This window comes from Geotrypetes seraphini, chromosome 1, assembly GCF_902459505.1.
Source record: "Geotrypetes seraphini chromosome 1, aGeoSer1.1, whole genome shotgun sequence".
In the NCBI taxonomy this organism is placed as follows: Eukaryota; Metazoa; Chordata; class Amphibia; order Gymnophiona; family Dermophiidae; genus Geotrypetes; species Geotrypetes seraphini.
In genome coordinates, this window is record NC_047084.1 from 91,981,671 (window position 1) to 91,999,960 (window position 18,290).

Here is an 18,290-nt window from a genome sequence, read left to right on the forward strand (position 1 = left end):
CTGGCTTTGGCTTAGGTCTGACAATAGAAGCAAATGATTTTTCCTGTTCAGACAATTTCTTGGTGACTGCCTCGATAGATTCATCATAGAGGTCATTGCCTGCACAAGGATTATTAGCCAAGCGGTCCTGAAGATTAGGATCCATGTCAATAGTATAAAGCCAGGCAAGGTGGCGCATTGCCACAGAATAACTCAAAAGCATCATAAGATGATTGAAGGAGATGTAATCTGAGTTGTGATAAAGAAGCTATGACTTCTTGAAATTCAAAGTGTTTTTGAGTATCCAAATAACTCAAAAATTTAGGCAAAAGTAATAAAATGAAAATTATAATTAAGGACTTTTGATAGACTTTGATAGACTTTTGATAGACTTTAGGCATTTTGATAGATGCGATGTCCGAATTTGTCCATAGTTTTCCATTCCCTTCCAGGAGGAACGGTGGAATAAACCTTTGAAGGAAGGGACCTCTTTAAGGATGACTCCACAAGCAGGGATTGGTGAGATAACTGTGAGTTGTCAAATCTTTGCGATGGAGCGTTTTATATCTAGAGTCTAATTTGCCTGGAACAGCTGGAATGGTATAAGGAGTCTCCAGGCATCTGGCAAAAGTCTGAGACAAGAGCTTGTGAAGAGGAAGCTTAAGTGACTCTGCCGGAGGTTGAGTAAGATGCATAACTTCGAGATACTCCTTGGAGTATTTGGAACCAGCATCTAATTGAAGATCCAAGTCAACAGGCATCTGATGAAGAAAAGATGAAAAAGATAGTTGATCCGCCAATGCTTTGCCTTGAGAAGGACTCGAGGTCGTTGAGGCAGCCTGGATTGAAGATGAACCTTCGGCCGGAAAAAAGGCATCAAAAGAATATGGAGATTTGGACGAAGCAATCGAAACCGCTACATCCTCGAGGTTTGGGAGTGGAGGCCTCGATCGAGGAGTCAGCGGTCTAGTAGAAGTAGGAGTAGATCGAAGCTTAGTTGAAGAAAGACGTTCTTTAGAAGAACTATGCCTGGAAGTATGCCTCAATGAAGGCCTCGATCGTCGGTGAGAATGGTGCTTGGAAGCAGATCTCGAAGATAGAGGAGACTTCGCCTCAGAGACAGAAGCAGCCGATGCTACCAAAGAATGGATAGGACTGGAGGCTGTAGATCGAAGCTCCAGAGGCTTGGTGGAGGAACCTCGATATACTCCCAAAGACTGCTCCTTGGATAGAGTGTGAGGATTCCTGCTGAGGCACTTGCAGCGATTCTGCTCCTTGCGTGATGTGCTTGGATGCCAGACCAGACACTCGCAGAGACTCTGCTCCCTGCAAAAAGTGTGCAAGCTCAGACTGAGGCAAAGGAAGAGGCTCGACCTTGCGGGAGTCTGCAGAATGCCCAGGCTGGATGACAGGAAGAAGCTCCGGTCCCATATTAGTAAGGAACTGAATGAATTGCTTCTCCAACATTGTCTGGAAAGCAGCCGGCAAGGATGGAACCATGTCTGAAACCGGACCATCTGCTTTGGCTGGAGGTTCGGAAATGTGCTTCGACTTGGAAGTCTTAGGCACCTTAAGCACCACCGCTGGAACTTTCTGCTGAGCTATCTGACCTGAGGATACAGGGGAAGATACAGCAGGAGCCGAAGAGAGAGCCGCTGCAAACGAAGAAGGTCTGATGAGGCTCGAGGTCGAAGCAGTAGAAGCAGGAGGAATCTCAGTCAAAGGTGAGGATGAGGCCGCCTTCAAATTCGATGGATCAGAGGAGGAATCCATCCTGAAGAGCTTCTGTACCAAAATGCGATGACATTTGAAGGCTCGAGGTTGAAGAGTAGCACAGTGCTTGCACGACTTTGGTTGATGGTCCGGCCCAAGGCATTTGAGGCACCAACGGTGTGGGTTCGTGAGAGAAATTGCACGCTGGCACTGGCTACACTTCTTGAAGCCCGTTGTTGGCCGGGTCATAAGAGGAAAAATAGCCGCCACAAAGTCGAAGCCTGTGGGCTGCGGCCGAGCGGCCTGCCCCGGCGGCCGAATGGAAGAAAATAAAATATATATATATATTTTTTAAATAGAACAATAAAAGAAAAAACAGCGATTCGTGAAGAAAAGAACACAAACTGTGGTTGAGAGAAGGCACGAAGGACGAAGTTAAATGCAGAGAGTCAAAGACAGACTTCTCGGCTCCGCAGAAAACAGAATTGAGGAAACGTGCCCTACGCTGGGTGGGAAGGCACTCGCGCATGCGAAGTCACGGTGCGGTTGACTTGAAACTTCTAGTTTCTTCAAGCAAGTCTGCTTGCGAGCTTCCGTATCCGGGCTCCGCTAATGACGTCACCCATATGTGAGAATAGGCTGCCTGCTTGTCCTGGGATAATACATTTCCAAATTACACTTCCATTGCATTCCCAGAGGGAGAGACACTTTCTTTTACCGTCATCTAGATCTCTTTTGTTGGAATGTGCTCATTTTCTAACTATTTCCATTTTATGATTATGTTATGGAATGGGATTTCTCCCTCTGTGAGATTGATTATGATCTGTTGAGATTCCCATGAGGCTGTGAAAGCTTATTTTAACTCTGTATTTATTTAGACAAATTTATAGCATTTCCATTTACACATAGGAAACATGATAGGCAATTCAAAGAACAAATATATTAACATTCTTATATTAACAAATAATTATGCTTACTAGCCCACATCTTATTTTTTTAACTCTGTATTTTGACGTTGAATTGAATTTATTAGGCTGGAACCGGTGTTCATGTTATTGTCTTTATGTCTTATTTTTACTAAGTTCTGTTACGTTAAATATTAATTCTGATTTTTATTTGTTAAGGCTTTATTAGCTTACTATTGTGAAAGCTATTTTAGAGCTTTGTAAGCACATTCTTTTAAGGCAGGGGTGTCCAATGTCGGTCCTAGAGGGCCGCAGTCCAGTCGGATTTTCAGGATTTCCCCAATGAATATACATGAGGTCTATTTGCATGCACTGCTTTCATTGTATGCTAATAGATCTCATGCATATTCATTGGGGAAATCCTGAAAACCCGACTGGATTGCGGCCCTCGAGGACCGACATTGGACACCCCTGTTTTAAGGTAAAGGGTTCTTATGATACTGTTTTTGCTATGTTTGTATGTATTTAAATATGTATGTTTTACTGTTATCTGCTTAGTTATTAAGCAGAAAAGAAATTTTTTAAATAAATAAATAAAATTAATGTTATTATGCAATCCGTTCCAAGTGCATTCAAGAGGTCAGGCTAAATAATCGAGTAAAGAAAGAATCATTCTGACTTGGGCATAAGTAAAGGAAATGTAGTCTACTAATGGCACTTGCCAATTTGAAAGAATGCATTTGCCAAGGGCAGCTCCCATCCTATTTAGGTCAAAAGAAACAAAAAGCTGGGCTTTAATCTGCTCCAAATAGGTCAAAGCTATCCTGCAGTCCAAAGAATGCCATCTGCTTTTCACCTTTGTGTGCATGAGATTTTGAAAAAAGTTGATAGAACACTACTTTAGAAAGGACTTGGGATGCATATGGAAGACCACAATATTGCTGAAAAACTTTTGACCTCTTTTACAAAGGCGCACTAGCAGCTGCACTACGCTTATGACCCCGAAGCCCATAGAGTTTTAAAGGGCTTCGGGGCTGTTGCCGTGCGGCAGCTGCTAGCATGGCTTTGTAAAAGAGGCTGTTTGTGTACGGCAGTTCATTTACTAGAACCTGAAGCTCACGGACCCTGCTGGCTGAAGTGACTGCCATAAAAAAATGGGACTTTTCATATTAGGTATTTCAGGGACAGGTACTGAGTGGCTCAAAGGGAGCTCCCATCAGCTGGGTTAATAGACTTTGAGATCCTATAACAATGCAGGGGCTATAATGGAAGGTTTCATTAGAAGCACACTAAGGGCTGAATAGAAATGGGTTTACCTCTTCACAAAAATGGTAAGAATCAATTGCAGTAAGATGAACACTAATGGAATTGGTCTTGAGACTTGACCGAGAGGTATAGAACAGGAAAAGGTATCTAGGTCTTGTCCACACACCAGATGGCAAACCTCTTCCACTTAAAGCCACTTTTTTTTTTTTTGTTCAATCTTTATTAAATTTTTAACATCTTACAAATAGTGCAATTCACAAATAAATCGAATCATATGTAAACATACATTAAGAAGATCTTTGCAAAATCACAACAAACAATATCTTATCTACCCCACCCTCCCATTTGTCTGGCAGGTCATTCATATAATCACACACACTGCCTAACAAAACCCTCTAAAGAGCACCACACCTCTACAAAGGATCTTTCAGCTAAATTAGTTTCATATTGATAATAAAGGCATACTGTTTCCCACAAAAAATGAAAGTTCAAAACAGTAAAGTTTTTCCAGTTTTTGACTATTAACTGTTATGCCACACCAGACAATATCAGGAACAACTTATTTTTGTGTACCGTCAATAAGATTACTGAAATAACTCGTGTTCCACATATCACCTTGCCATATGAAAAAAGGTATATGAACTTCCAATATACATTGTATTTTATTCCAAACTTCTTGCCAGAATGTTTGAACCAGCGAGCAATAAAACAATAGATGGTCCAGTGTACCCACCTCCTTCTTACAACTCCAACATGCATTAGATCTGGAAGCATCCAATTTTTGTAATTTAACTGGTGTCCACAATGTTCTGTGAAGCACACAGTAAAGAGTTTGTTGCAAAGATGCTGAAGCGGTACATCGTATCCTTTGAGACCATATCTTCTTCCGGTTCTCAGATGAAACAGTACATTGCAGTTCTCTAGACCAAACAAACTGATGGCCAGAAAGAGGTTTCTTAAGTAAATATGAGCATAAAAGCTTATACCAATTAGAAGCCTCATGACCTTGAAACCTCACAGTTAAACATATAACAGGTAAACTTGGTTGCTCTTTCAGAGCAGTAAGCGATGAGAAGCCGGCAGTAATAGAATACTGGAGTTGCAGCCATTTAAAGCATTGAAAAAATAGCAGTTCAAATTTCTGTTGTAAAGTCTGAAAGATCACCAAATGTCCTTGACACATCACATCCTGCAAGGTTCTAATATCTGCTTGCATCCAGGTTTTCCAAAGACATGGAGCCGTTAATGGTAATGGAATCTCTTCTGGAAGCTAGCAGGACCTGAGATTCACACTCTGGCAAATTCAGGGAATCTAGTACTACCCTCTCAACATCCAAGCTGGAGACTGGACTGGAGATCTGGGACTGGAGATCTGGATGCTGCAAAGAATCCAACTCTCATCACTCGGGGCAGAGGAAACTCCAGTCTCCAAGGATCTTTGGAGGCAAGCTCCTGATGAAGCAGATCTGTCTCAGCCAATAAGGTATGATAAGAATCCTGGTTCCTCTATCCTGCTTTGTTTCAGTAGTTTTTATTATCAGAGATGTAGAAGGATACACATATAGACTTTTCCCCTAGTCTGGAGCAGAACTGAGGGAGTTTTTTGTTGAAATGAGAGTCAATTAAGGCTATCAAAAGAGTGCATCACTCTTAAAAGATCTTCTGGGCTATGTCCATGTCCAGACACCACTCATGTGGTTGCCTCTGACCCTATGCAATATCCCATAGGATATGGCTCATTTTTTTTAAATCCAGACTGCTTCCAGACACTGGAGGTACAATTCCATGCCTCCCTGCTTCTTGATAGAAGCAGAGAAACATGATGGCAGATAAAGGTCAAATGGCCCATCCATTCAGCCCATCTGCAGCATCCACTAGCTCCTCCTTTCTCTAAGAGATCCCATGTCTTACACTGCAACCTGTCTATCTGGATTAGAATAAATCTGATTTTTAAAGTGATCTCTGAAATCCTTTAGAGCAGCAGTCCCCAACTTTTTTTGCATCAGGGACCGGTTTCATGCAAGACAATTTTTCCACAGACTTGGGGGGAGGGGGGGGCGGTGTATTCACGCGAGTTTCATTTTTAAAACCATTCTTAAGCTGAATTTGTATATAACTCAGATCATGTGAGAATCTGTGTCTATTTATGTTCCCCTATACAGAATGCAGCCTATAAAAACATTAAACATGAAAGATGAGAAATGATTATAACCAAAACTCCATCATGTTTGGTTGCCTATATAGTTGGCATTGTACAGACTTAATAACCAGTGTTCAAGCATGGATGGCTGGGGCCCGCACAGTGGTGGGCCAGTTCTAGCCACCTTGTTGGGCAGACTGGATGGACCATGCAGATCTTTATCTGATGTCATTCAGTTTGTTATTGTGTTATGTTCTTACTAGTCTTTAAGCCTGTTACATTAACGGGTGCTAGAACTGATGTGTATGTCTGTCTTTCTTTGTTTTTCTCTCTCTCTCTCTCTCTCTTTCCTCGGCTGTCCACCACCATCCCTTCCCTGCTCCCCCTGTCCAGCAGCAGCCCTTCTCCCTTCATTTTACCTCCCCCCTGTCCAGCAGCAGCCCTTCTTCCTTCCTTTTACCCCCCTGTCCAGCAGCACTTCTTCCCTGCTCTCCCTGTCCAGCAGTAGGCCTTCTCCCTTCCTTTTACCCTCCCTGTCCAGCAGCACCTCTTCCCTGCTCCCCCTGTCCAGCAGTAGGCCTTCTCCCTTCCTTTTACGCCCCCCCCCCCTTGTCCAGCAGCATCTCTTACCTTATCCCCCTGTCCAGCAGTAGGCCTTCTCCTTTCCCTGCTCCTCCTGTCCAGCATCCGCTATCCCGGGCAGCCTCAGGGCTTTTGCTAGGTCGGCCCATCTCGCATTATCGAAGTGGGACGGCCTAGCAAATGCCCCACGGCTGCTGCAATTGCTGATCGGGGGGTGAGAAGAGGCGTCCCGGCAGCACAGGAGTCAAACAGCCACTGAAATCGCCGTTGCAAGCCACCCCATGCACCGGAAATGGAATTCGGCACGGAGAGACACAGCATGGTGGCAGGGATCACAAAACCCTAAGTGCGCACCACCGAGGAAAGCTGCGAGGTAAGGATTGCCTTAAGCATGTCCCCGAACATTGGCACCGAGACCAAGGGAGGTTGGTTCTGGGGTGCAGCAATGCGCTCCTTCGGGGGTGACCTCAAGGAAGGGTATTCCCTACGTGAGGAGGCATACTTAGAATGATGTTTTGAAGAGGCTGACTAAGCGGCACTCGCATGAGACTCTGAGGTAGGCTTCTTCGCTGGCACACGTGAGGAGGCAAGAGGAGACTTACCCAAGGCCAGGGTAGTAGGAGGAACCGAGGCCAGGGTCTTCAAGGTTGAGGAGGACTTCAAGGCCGAGGATTTTGAGGCCGAGGGCCCCGACGCCGGGGTCGAGGCCGAGCTTGAAGCCTGTCCCATCGGATCTATAGGGCCAAACAGTTGAAGAATCTTGGCTACTCTCCGACGAAGAGCTCGCAGTTGCAAAGTCGCACAACGCGGACATGACTCAGCATGGTGCTCCGCACCCAGGCAGTCTACACACCAACAATGGGGATTGGTGATGGAGATAACCCAGTTGCACTTCGTATAGTTTTTGAACCCGGAGCAAGACCGGGACATAAGCAAAAGGACGGCTGCGGCCCCGCGAGGCTAAGCGGCCACAGCAAGACCAGAGGCCAGGTCGAAAATACAGGAAAAAAACCAACAAAGACGCGGGCACAGCGACTTAGATGAAAATAAAAAAAGAAAGCCGCGGTGCAAGAAGGACGAGATCGCGCGTAGCAAAGGAGCAGTGCTGAGGAGACGCATGCCCTAGACTGGGTGGGAGGGGCACGCATACATGCGTGGGCTAATCGCAAGCTTGAAGATCTTCAAGCAAGTCTGCTTGCGAAAACATCCGCTAGGGGGCTCCATTGGTGATGTCACCCACAAGTAGAGAATATGCTGCCTTCTTGTCCTGGGATAATGAGAATTTTTGGATAAATGTTTTGAACAGGAGCATTTGCTGGATAATAGAATATATGAAGCCAACCAATTTTCAGGAAATGCAAATTTTTACATATAATGGAGTATAGGCCAGTACCCATGATTTTCTTTAGATAATGGAGAGTTGAATTTAGGATGTAAGGTACTTCCCTACATTAGAGAATGACACGGTGGCGGTTTACCCGCAGCCACCGGGTTTAGCCGCGGGTAACCCGCCAAAACAGGGAACGAAAACTAGCAGTCGTTGCAGCGACGGGGACAAGGCCATTCACCGCCCCGTGGAGCGGTGAATGGTCTTGTCCCCGCAGTGAGGCATGAAGGATCGCGCGGTCCCCGCAGCCCACACCCGCCTGCCCAATCGATCCTAGTGATTAGCCAGCTCTCTCCCTTCTCCTCACCTTAGTTTGTAGGTTTTCTTTTTCGGCGACCCGCACACTATCAAAGAGCCGCGCACCCGCTGCTGCTCAGTTTCGATCTGCTCTGACGCAACCGGAAACAGAAAGTTGCAGCAGAGCAGAAGATTGAACACTGAGCAGCCGCACGTGCGTGGCTCTTTGGGAAAGTGTGCAGGTCGCCGAAAAAGAAAGCCTGCAAACTAAGGTGAGGAGAAGGGAGAGAGCTGGCTAAACACTAGGATTGATTGGGCAGGCAGGTGGGGGCTGCAAGGACCGTGCGATCGCCTGTGTTCCCGGCTCAAACTGGAAGGATTCTGGGAAAGGATTCTGGGAAAAGGATTCTGGGCCAAGGGGATGAAGATGGAAAGAAAAACCCACAGCAGGAAAGAAAGGGAAGGACAGGCAGGTGAGCCAGATGCTAGAAGCAGGGTGGGAGGAAGAAAGAGGGGAAAAAGCTAGATGGGGTTGAAAAGAAGAGACACACTGGTATGGAAGAGGAAGATAGGGGAAATCTGGACACAGGAAGGTAACAGAAAGAGGGGAAATTATGTGCATGGGGCATAGGGACAGAGACATAAAGGGGACATGCCATGGGGATGGTATATAGACACGGGGGGGGGGGGGGGCAATGGCAGATACATAGGGGAGATATTAGAAATGGGGAAAATAGGAGCACAGAAGCGAGATGGTTTGTGGGGATGGGACAGGGACCAAGCTCGCAGGCTCCAGTGGCTTGCACAAATTACATTGTAACGTGCCATGAAAATAAGAGGGAGGAAGGTAGATAGATAGGCCATGTGAGAGGAGCTGAAGGGTGGTAGAAAGGAACAGATGGTAAAGGAGGGAGGGAAGGGTGGTGGTGGAAAGGAATAGGACAGACATTGAAGGAGGGTGGAGAGGAACAGACCCTGAAGGGAAATGTGGAAGACAGAATGGGAAGAAGACAGATGCCAGACTATGGGGGAGCGGAAGGAAAAAGATGGGTGCTAGACCAATTGGGGGGGGGGGGGGTGAAGGGAGAGGCACAGTAACAGCAAATGGAAGATGCAGAGAGAAGACACACAGTGGATGTAAGGAATTGAATGAGAAGATGTGGAAAGCAGAAACCAGACAACAAAGGTAGAAAAAAAATTATATTTATTTATTTTTTGCTTTAGGATAAAGTAGTATATTAGTTGTGTTGATAAAAGTTTATAAACAAAGCCCTGCCAGCTGAACATCTCTTTCTCTAGTTCAGCAGCAGGAACTTTGATTTATAAGAAAGGAATAAGCTAAATATTACAGTACTAAGGCTTATATGAATGCAGCGGTGACGGTGACGGGGCGGTGAAGGGAACAGCGGTGATGGGGCGATGCAGAGGATGGTGGGCCGGGGACGGGGCGGTGATGGGGACAGATTTTTTCCCCGTGTCATTCTCTACCCTAGATGTCATGGAGAACTAACACCTGCACATACTGTACACTGATTAACCTAAATTTCTTAGCGCTAACGGCGCACAGCTTCAATCGGGCCCCTTACCAGACACCAGCAGGATCTTCAGAGTCCCAGACCCGATCCTGAGAGAGATTAGCGTGGGAGCCCTGCTCCGCCCCTCTCCTGCCCAGTAAGGGAGCCAGTTAAATTTCTTAGCACTAACAGCGCAAGCGACTGTAGGGACGACTGCCGGAAAATAGAAGCTGCCAACACCAGTTAACTTAGAGGTGAGTGAGAATAGCCACCTAACACTATCTGGAAATCATTCCAGAACACTACTATCAAAACTAAACAACCAATCACTTAGGTGGCTCAACCTACAAACAACATACTGACCAGCCTAAATACCGAGGCCCTCTAAAGTACCAGCTAATCCCATAACAACCACTATCTACCACTCACACAATGGATACAAGCACACCCAAACTCATCCTTGCTCTACTACTGCTATCCCTCTTCACAGACAAATGGAAAATAGCAGGATACCACACACAGCCAATCCCAATCATGACAGTACCACACAAATCCTTTCTACAAACCAGGAAACTCCAAACCCCTAGAACCTTGATCCTCTGTTCTTCACCCAACCAAGTAAGCATACCCACAATCTGGGGAAAAAGACATACAACAAAAGCCAAGACAAACTCACAAAGACCTCAGACATCACAAAAAATACTATCAAATATAGCTCCCACCCCTATCCCTCTCATAAAAATCACATCAATAGCATGTTCATACTTAAATATACGATCGGTAAGTCCAAAAACAGAACTAATCAAAGACTGGCTGATCAAAGATGATCTAGGATGCCTCTTCCTTACTGAAACCTGGCTCACATCTGACACAGACCCTCACATTATTGAAATTTGTCCTAACGGAAACAAAATTGAATTAGTATGCCGAGCTAATAGAAGAGGAGGAGGGCTAGCAATCATAGTAAAAAACAACTTCAACATCAAAGTCCTAGCCAAGCATTCCACCCCTCATCTAGACCTTCTAGCCTGCCAACTTTCTGACACCACCCTTACAGGTAATCTAAACTGCCTTCTATGCTACATCACCCCAGGAAAATGGACCACCACTAAACAAGAACTAGAAGAGTTCATCCTCCAGAACTCTCTTTCCTCTACAAATAACCTGATCCTTGGTGATTTAAACCTCCACCTAGAAGACCACACCTCCAAACAAGTAGTAGATATTCTATCTTACCTCAATACCCTATCGTACCAGATCCTCAATCCTGAACCAACACACGAAAAAGGTCATCAACTCGATATTGCAGCATACTCATCCCCAAATCTCAACACACAAACTATCCAAATCACCAACGGTGCCTGGCAACCCACCCTATGGTCAGACCACTACAAATACAACTTCACCATCAACTGGGAGCATAACAAAAATAAACCCACTCCTCCCAAAACAAGCTTTATGATCAGACAGAAAATCGACCCCAACACATTCTGGAGCACAGTGGACCCAGCAGTAGATTCCAGCAACCCTAGAGAATTCATAAACACCTGGCGATCTCTCAGCGAATCGACCTTGAACAAACTAGCACCACAAAAAGCAAAAAATAAAATATGTAGACAATCAGACAAATGGTTTGACACTGAACTCCTACAACAAAAAAGGAAATGCAGACAACTAGAAAGGGCATGGAAAAAACAGAAACAAGATAACACCAAAACAGAATGGAAAACCCAAATCAAGCTATACAAAATCAAACTGAAGGAAAAACGAAAAGACTATTACTCCAACCTCATAGGCACCGACAAACCAGACACAAAAAAACTTTTCAACCTAGTAAGAAATCTTACCGACACCAAACAATGTCTAGCCACCCAGGGAAACCTAACACCTACAGCCTCTCAATTAGCAGATCACTTCAAAAATAAAATCATCACAATCAGAACAACATTCAATAACTCACAAAACAACATAGACGAGATTCTAATAAAACCTACAACAGATGAAGCCATATCAGCAGACAGGTCCTGGACCAACTTCCCTACAACCCAGTGGTCTGAACTGGACAGGCTCTACAAAAAATATTGCAAATCCTCATGTGATCTGAACAACTGCCCACCATACCTACTAGCAACAGCTTCCACCAATTTCAAAGCTAGTTACACGCTGTGGCTGCAAACCACACTCAGGGAAGGCCAGTTCCCACTAGACCTTGGTAAAATCATAATTACGCCTATACTGAAAGACCCCAAAGGCCTAATAAATAACCCATCAAATTACAGACCAATCGCTTCTATCCCAACATACGTCAAAATAATAGAAGGGCTAGTAGCACAACAACTTTCCATGTACCTAGAAGCCCACAACATCCTATATCCATCCCAATCCGGATTCAGAACCAACCACAGTACAGAAACTCTTCTGGTATCTTTACTAGACATAGCTCGAAGACACCTCAGCCAAGGAAACAGTCAAATTGGATGCTAATCATCCAATTTGATCTCTCAGCTGCTTTCGATCTAGTGGACCACTCCATACTTCTCCAGACACTAGACGCAATAGGAATCTCAGGTAAAGTTCACAACTGGTTCCAAGGCTTCCTTAAAACAAGAACATATAGAGTCAAGTCAAAAGACACTCTATCTGAACCATGGTCCAACCCATGCGGAGTGCCACAAGGTTCTCCCCTCTCTCCCACACTTTTCAACCTATTCATAGCTTCCCTAGGCACCACCCTGGACGCCCTAAACATTACTTCTTTCAGCTATGCGGACGACATAACCATCATCCTTCCATTCGACATCCATAACCCAATCTCCACAGGATGCCTGAAAACCACATTGGAAACAGTAGAAAAATGGATGACAAATCATAAGCTGAAGCTGAACCCAGACAAAACTAAACTCCTACTACTAGAGAAGGACAAAAAACCATCCCTAACAGAACTGGAAATAAACTCAATCAAGTACCCAATACAGAGCTCCCTCAAAATCCTAGGTATACATTTAGACAGATGCTGCACAATGCAAACACAAATCCATAAAATCACCCAAAAAGCATTCCTCACAATGCGAAATCTAAGAAAAATCTGAAAATTCTTTAATAAAGACCAATTCAGGATCATTGTCCAATCCCTTGTGCTAAGTATCGTAGACTACTGCAACAGCCTCTACTTACCTTGCCCTACCAACACAATAAAAAAATTACAGACCATCCAGAACACAGCCCTCAGATTCATATACTCACTCAACAAACACGACCACATTACCAATGCATACTTAGAATCTCACTGGCTACCAATAAAAGCACGAACACAATTCAAACTCTACTGTCTCCTTTTCAAAGTAACCCACGGCACGGCACCCAGCTACCTAAACAACCGTTTTCACTACTACCTCTCACCCAGAAGAAGGAGAACACAGAACCTTTTCACCTACCCACCTCTCAACGGTACTCGTCGTAAGAAACTTTACGACAACCTTCTGGGGACACAGGCAGCTAAAATTGACTCCGACATCTCAAAACTACTGACCAAAACAACAGACATAAAAGAGTTCCGTAAAGAAATAAAAACACTACTGTTCAAAAAATATCTCCCATCACTCTAACCACCATCCAATGAGTTCCCAATCAACGCCTTTGGAAACACCCACCTATAGTATCTCTTTGTCTGTGATCTAGAATTACTGTAACTCTTTTACACCCCACCTGACTTAACTTGTTTCAGTTGATATGTATTATCTTCTGTGATATGTATTATCTTCTGTGATATGTATTATCTACGGTGATATATATTATCTTCTGTGATATGTATTATCTTCCGTGAAATTGAAGTATCATAATTCTTTACGGTTCCTGTAACTTACTCTTATCCTGTAATGTAATTCTACTGGAAATGCCCAGATATCTTCTATATTGTAATCCGCCTAGAACCGCAAGGCACAGGCAGAATAGAAATCCCTAATGTAATGTAATGTAATGTAAAGTCAAGACTAATTTTCTGGCACTATACGACAGGCATTGTCTTGCATATTTCTAAAGTAAGTGAGTTAATTTGACAAGACAATGTATTGCACTTACAGAAGGATCAGGATTACAGTTGAGGCTGTTTAAAGCTATTTCATTAGATGCTCCTTTGATGGCATCTTGTATCATTCCACGAAAGTCAATTATTTGACCCTAAAGAATAACATAACAAAGTCATAAGGTTAATCTACTGCAAAAATATTGTTCTTTAAATTGTCAATAATGCAATGCTATAAATGTTAATTAATAAATAACAAATCAAATCTCATCTGTCACATATTCATTCCACCTGATGAGCAGAACTTTCTTTCAAGACTTTAATTTAGACGGGGGACGGTATGATGATGGCTGACTGAGAAACTAGTGGAAGTTGAGGCTAATTGGGATAGGGTTGAGGGCAGAGAGTTTATATTGGGGAAAAAGTTTTTAGAGGATATTAGAGTTTGTGGTTGAAGCTACAGCCTCAGCACCCTGGGGTTGTGGGTTCAAATCCCGCACAGCTCCTTGTGACCCTGGGCAAGTCACTTAATCCTCCATAGCCCCAGGTACGTTAGATAGATTGTGAGCCCACCGGGACAGAGAGGGAAAATAAGCTTGAGTACCTGATTGTAAAACCGCTTAGATAACCAGTATATAAAATCCTATTAAACTTGAAACTTGATATGTGGATTAGAGGAGAGAAGAGTCTGAACAATCAAATTTCATTTTATTTACACATATAGCTCTAAATATGTTTGAGAAGCCAGACTAGCTCCATTATTAGAGAAGAATCCCTCATTTATCACCCAAAATTCTGAGCACTATCTGCATTATCCAGCCAATGTGGAATTTCCTCCTTCTACTCTGAATAATATTTATTATTTATTTATTTCATTTTATATCCCATCCTCCCCAACGAGCTCAGAACGGGTTACAGGATAACATATATAATCAAAATGGAGAGATATCTAGAAAAACATTGATCAATGACCATAAAACATAGCCAACCTACCGTATTTTCACGTAGATAACGCGCACCCGTGTAAAACGTGCACACGGGTATAGCGCGTGGGAAACACACATTTATGTAAAGAAATTTTTATATACCGTGCTCACGGGTATACCGCGCATGCCGCCCCGACTCTCCTCTGGCTGCCCCGACTCTCCTTTCACCCGCCCCGACTTTCCGTTCGCTGCCCCGACTCTCCGTTCACTGCCCCGACTCTCCTCTGGCTGCCCCCCCTTGAAGTCCTGTCCCCCCTTGAAGGTCTGCCTGTCCCCCCTTGAAGTCCTGTCCCCAGACCGCTCGCACCCCCACCCCGATGGACCTATCGCACTCCCACCCGAAGAACCGCTCGCACCCCCACAGCCTCCCCCCCCTCCCCCATGGAGAAGCTGTCTACCTTGTTTCCGGATGCCAGTGAGCCCAGCTGCTTCCTCTGCCGGCGGTCCCGCCCTTTCTCTGACATCAGAGAAAGGGCGGGACCGCCGGAAGAAGAAGCAGCGCAGCAGGGCTCAGAGAAGGGGCAGGACCGCCGGCAGAGGAAGCAGCTGGGCTCACTGGCATCCGGAAACAAGGTAGACAGCGTCTCCATGGGGGAGGGGGGGGAGGCTGTGGGGCTGCGAGCGGTTCTTCGGGTGGGAGTGCAAGCAGTCCATCGGGGTGGGAGTGCGAGCGGTGGGGGTGCGAGCGGTCCTTCCGGATGATGAATCGGACGTCGGGCGGGGTGGGAACTATGTAAAAAAAAAATTTATATAGCGCGCTCACGCGTATAACGCGCAAGGTTATGCACGGTTTGTAAAATCGTGTATAACGCGCGCGTTATGTGTGAAAATACGGTAGTTTCAAAGAAAGTTGCATCCTTAAATCCAAGGTGACCCTATTCATAGACTCCTCAATAGAAATCTTCAAGAAAGTAGTCAAATTCATCTGATCATAATAAACCACAACCTATAATACTCTATATTCCAGATACAGTAGGGAAAGCTAGAGTTGTATTGCAAGATATTTATAACATACTTCTTGAACATTTCAAAAGGCCAAATTAATTTACAAAAAAGAAAAATTCAAAAATTGTAACTTATTAGAATAATGTATATCTACACTTTCTAATTTTTTTAGCTTGTTCTCAAGTAGATTATAGCTCTTGATCAAAGCTTGATTAGAAGATTCCAAAGGCAATTTCTTTAGTATGTTCTGTAACATAATGTCTAGATTTACCAATACATTTAAAAATTAGTTACTGATTCACCTGAAAATCTGCACAGCTGCATCAGAGTGACAGAACATAGTCATGCACTTGTCAGGAGGGTGAAGAAGAGTTGGGCCTCAGGCCTCTAGTTTCACACTTGTGGACACAAAACTGTAAAAGTAACTTTATATTTAAAAAAAAGAGGGGGGAGGGCTATTGTCCCACAAGGCAGTAGGCTAGGGTGTTAGAGAACCTATCCAGAAGAGGGGGAGGGTTCTCCAAAAATAGTCCAGACACAGGAAGTAAGGTGGAACTTCTGTTGCTTATCCAGGAGCTGACCTAGGTGGTATGAGCTAGCAGAAAGCCCATAAGGGGGACAGGACTTTCAAAAAGGCTACTAGTGTGTTAGGAGATATTTCTACAGCTCCTGCTTAGCTGATTGAAAGGGATCCAATCACAGACGAGGGGGAGGTGTATGTTCCTTTGAGAGAAGTGTGAAGGAGACCTTCACCTGGCGTAAGATCTAATCTCTTGTATATTTATTAATATTTTGTTAACCGAGACGAGCCCTCCTGTTGGGATGAATCGGTATATAAAATCAAAGATTAGATTAGAGAACAAGAAGCTAAGAAAATCTTGCAAGAAAACCCAAGGCAAGCTGGAAGCATTTGAGATCCCCTGCAATAAAAAGGGACTGAATACTGTGGAACTGCTGAGTCCTGAGTCAAAACTGGAAGGATGAAAAGGAGTGGAGCTTCTGTTGGCAGGTGGGGACAAATTAAGTAAAATGAACCTGGAATTGGTTTTGTATGAACAGTGTGGAAGACCGCAACCAAGGCAGTGCAGTCTTAAACTGCCTGGTAAAGGGAAACTACTATTAAAAGGTTAAACTGAAATCAAGTGGATGTTTTCTTGTGAGTTTTTTTGGGTGGTGAGGGGGTGATAAAACAGCCGGGAGTTGTGTGTATTTAGCTATCCTAAGGAGAGATGGCTGTTCAGGCTGAATTGTTCGTAACGGTTCATAGTCAGTGGCACGCAAGACGCCAGCACGCTGATAATCCAGCGCCGAAAATTTGGCGCAAGACAGAAGCGCGCGGAGGAAAAAGTAATTTTTAAAGAGCTCCGACGGGGGGTTTGGGGTGGCAACCCCCCCCCCCCATTTTATCGGTTAGTGTTCACGCTGCTGTTGGAGGGGGAGGGTTCGGGGGGTTGGAAACCTCCATTATAGCGAAAACGGAACTTTTTCTGATTTTTTTCAGGAAAAGTTCCGTTTTCTCTATAATGTGGGGGGTTTCACCCCCCCCTGCAACGGCAGCACGAACACTAACCAATAAAGTGGGGGGGTTGCTACCCCGAAACCCCCAGTTGGAGCTCTTTAAAAATTATTTTTTCCCCTGTGCGCTTCTGTCTTGCGCCGAATTGTCAGCGCGCTGGCGTCTGGTGCGCGATTATCCCGTCACCGTTCGTAACACTTGAGGAGAGGGAGCCAGCCTTCATATGATAGGAAAATTACTGTGTAAGTGCTAAAGTCTCAATTGCTAGAGTCGGAGGTGGCTCAGAAAGTTTATTTGTATAACCGTAATTTGCTACAGCTGAGGGGCCAATAAGCTAATTTGCATTCCTGCTGAATTCAAACAGTTTAACTATGTTTGATTCATCTTAGGAGGAGAAGAGACATGAGAAGACACGATGGATCATTTTTATAGTACTACCAGACATACATAGCATATACAGGTACTTTTCTGTGTCGCTAGTGGGCTCACAATCTAAGGTGTTTTTGAGCCTGGAGTAACAGAGGGTTACCGTACATGACTTTCCAGAATTACAAGGAGCTGGAGTGAGAACTGAACAGTTACCCAGGATGTCAACCCACTTCATTAATCATTAGGTTATGCCACCACTCAAGTTTCAGGGGATTAAGAATATCTTTGAAGATGTTTTAGCAGTGGCATTTTACTGTACAGTACTAAGAAACTTTTGATGTGCTTTGTTTGTTTCTCATCCTGTGTATTCAAGTAATAAAAATATAGCAGCTAGAAAGGAGTGCTCTGGTGGATTTTTCATCAGAATGGAGTCTTTACTTGGCCCTGACGGGCCTGTGGTTAGTTCATGTCACAGTCAAATAAAGTGGCCTCCATATAAATTACCAACTACCAGACTTCTAGGTTAGAGATTTCCCTAAGTGATATCATAGTTAGAGAGGCTCCAGAGCTTAAATTACCAGGAAAAGTCATTGATTTAGGAATCCCACTGTATCTTTCTCAGATACATCTTGTAATATTAAAATTGTCTTTCAACTATCTCACAAACCCACTGATGACACATTAATCACATCTTGTTTCAAGAGTTCTTCTTTCTCATATTCCTTGGTAG

The 18,290-nt window shown here is 44.3% G+C and overlaps 1 protein-coding gene across 4 annotated transcripts in view; it reads right to left on the reverse strand.

Annotated features, from left to right (window-relative positions):
- The window catches only part of KATNAL2 (katanin catalytic subunit A1 like 2), a 152,533-nt gene that overhangs the window by 72,016 nt on the left and 62,227 nt on the right, over positions 1-18,290 (reverse strand). For 3 of the 4 annotated variants that reach the window (XM_033934923.1, XM_033934914.1, XM_033934908.1), the window contains one exon: positions 13,801-13,899. The exons of the other annotated variant lie outside the window; for it this stretch is intronic. In XM_033934923.1, coding sequence (XP_033790814.1) covers positions 13,801-13,899 — 99 coding nt within the window. The remainder of the gene's footprint in view (positions 1-13,800; positions 13,900-18,290) is intronic. 4 annotated transcript variants of the gene reach the window in all.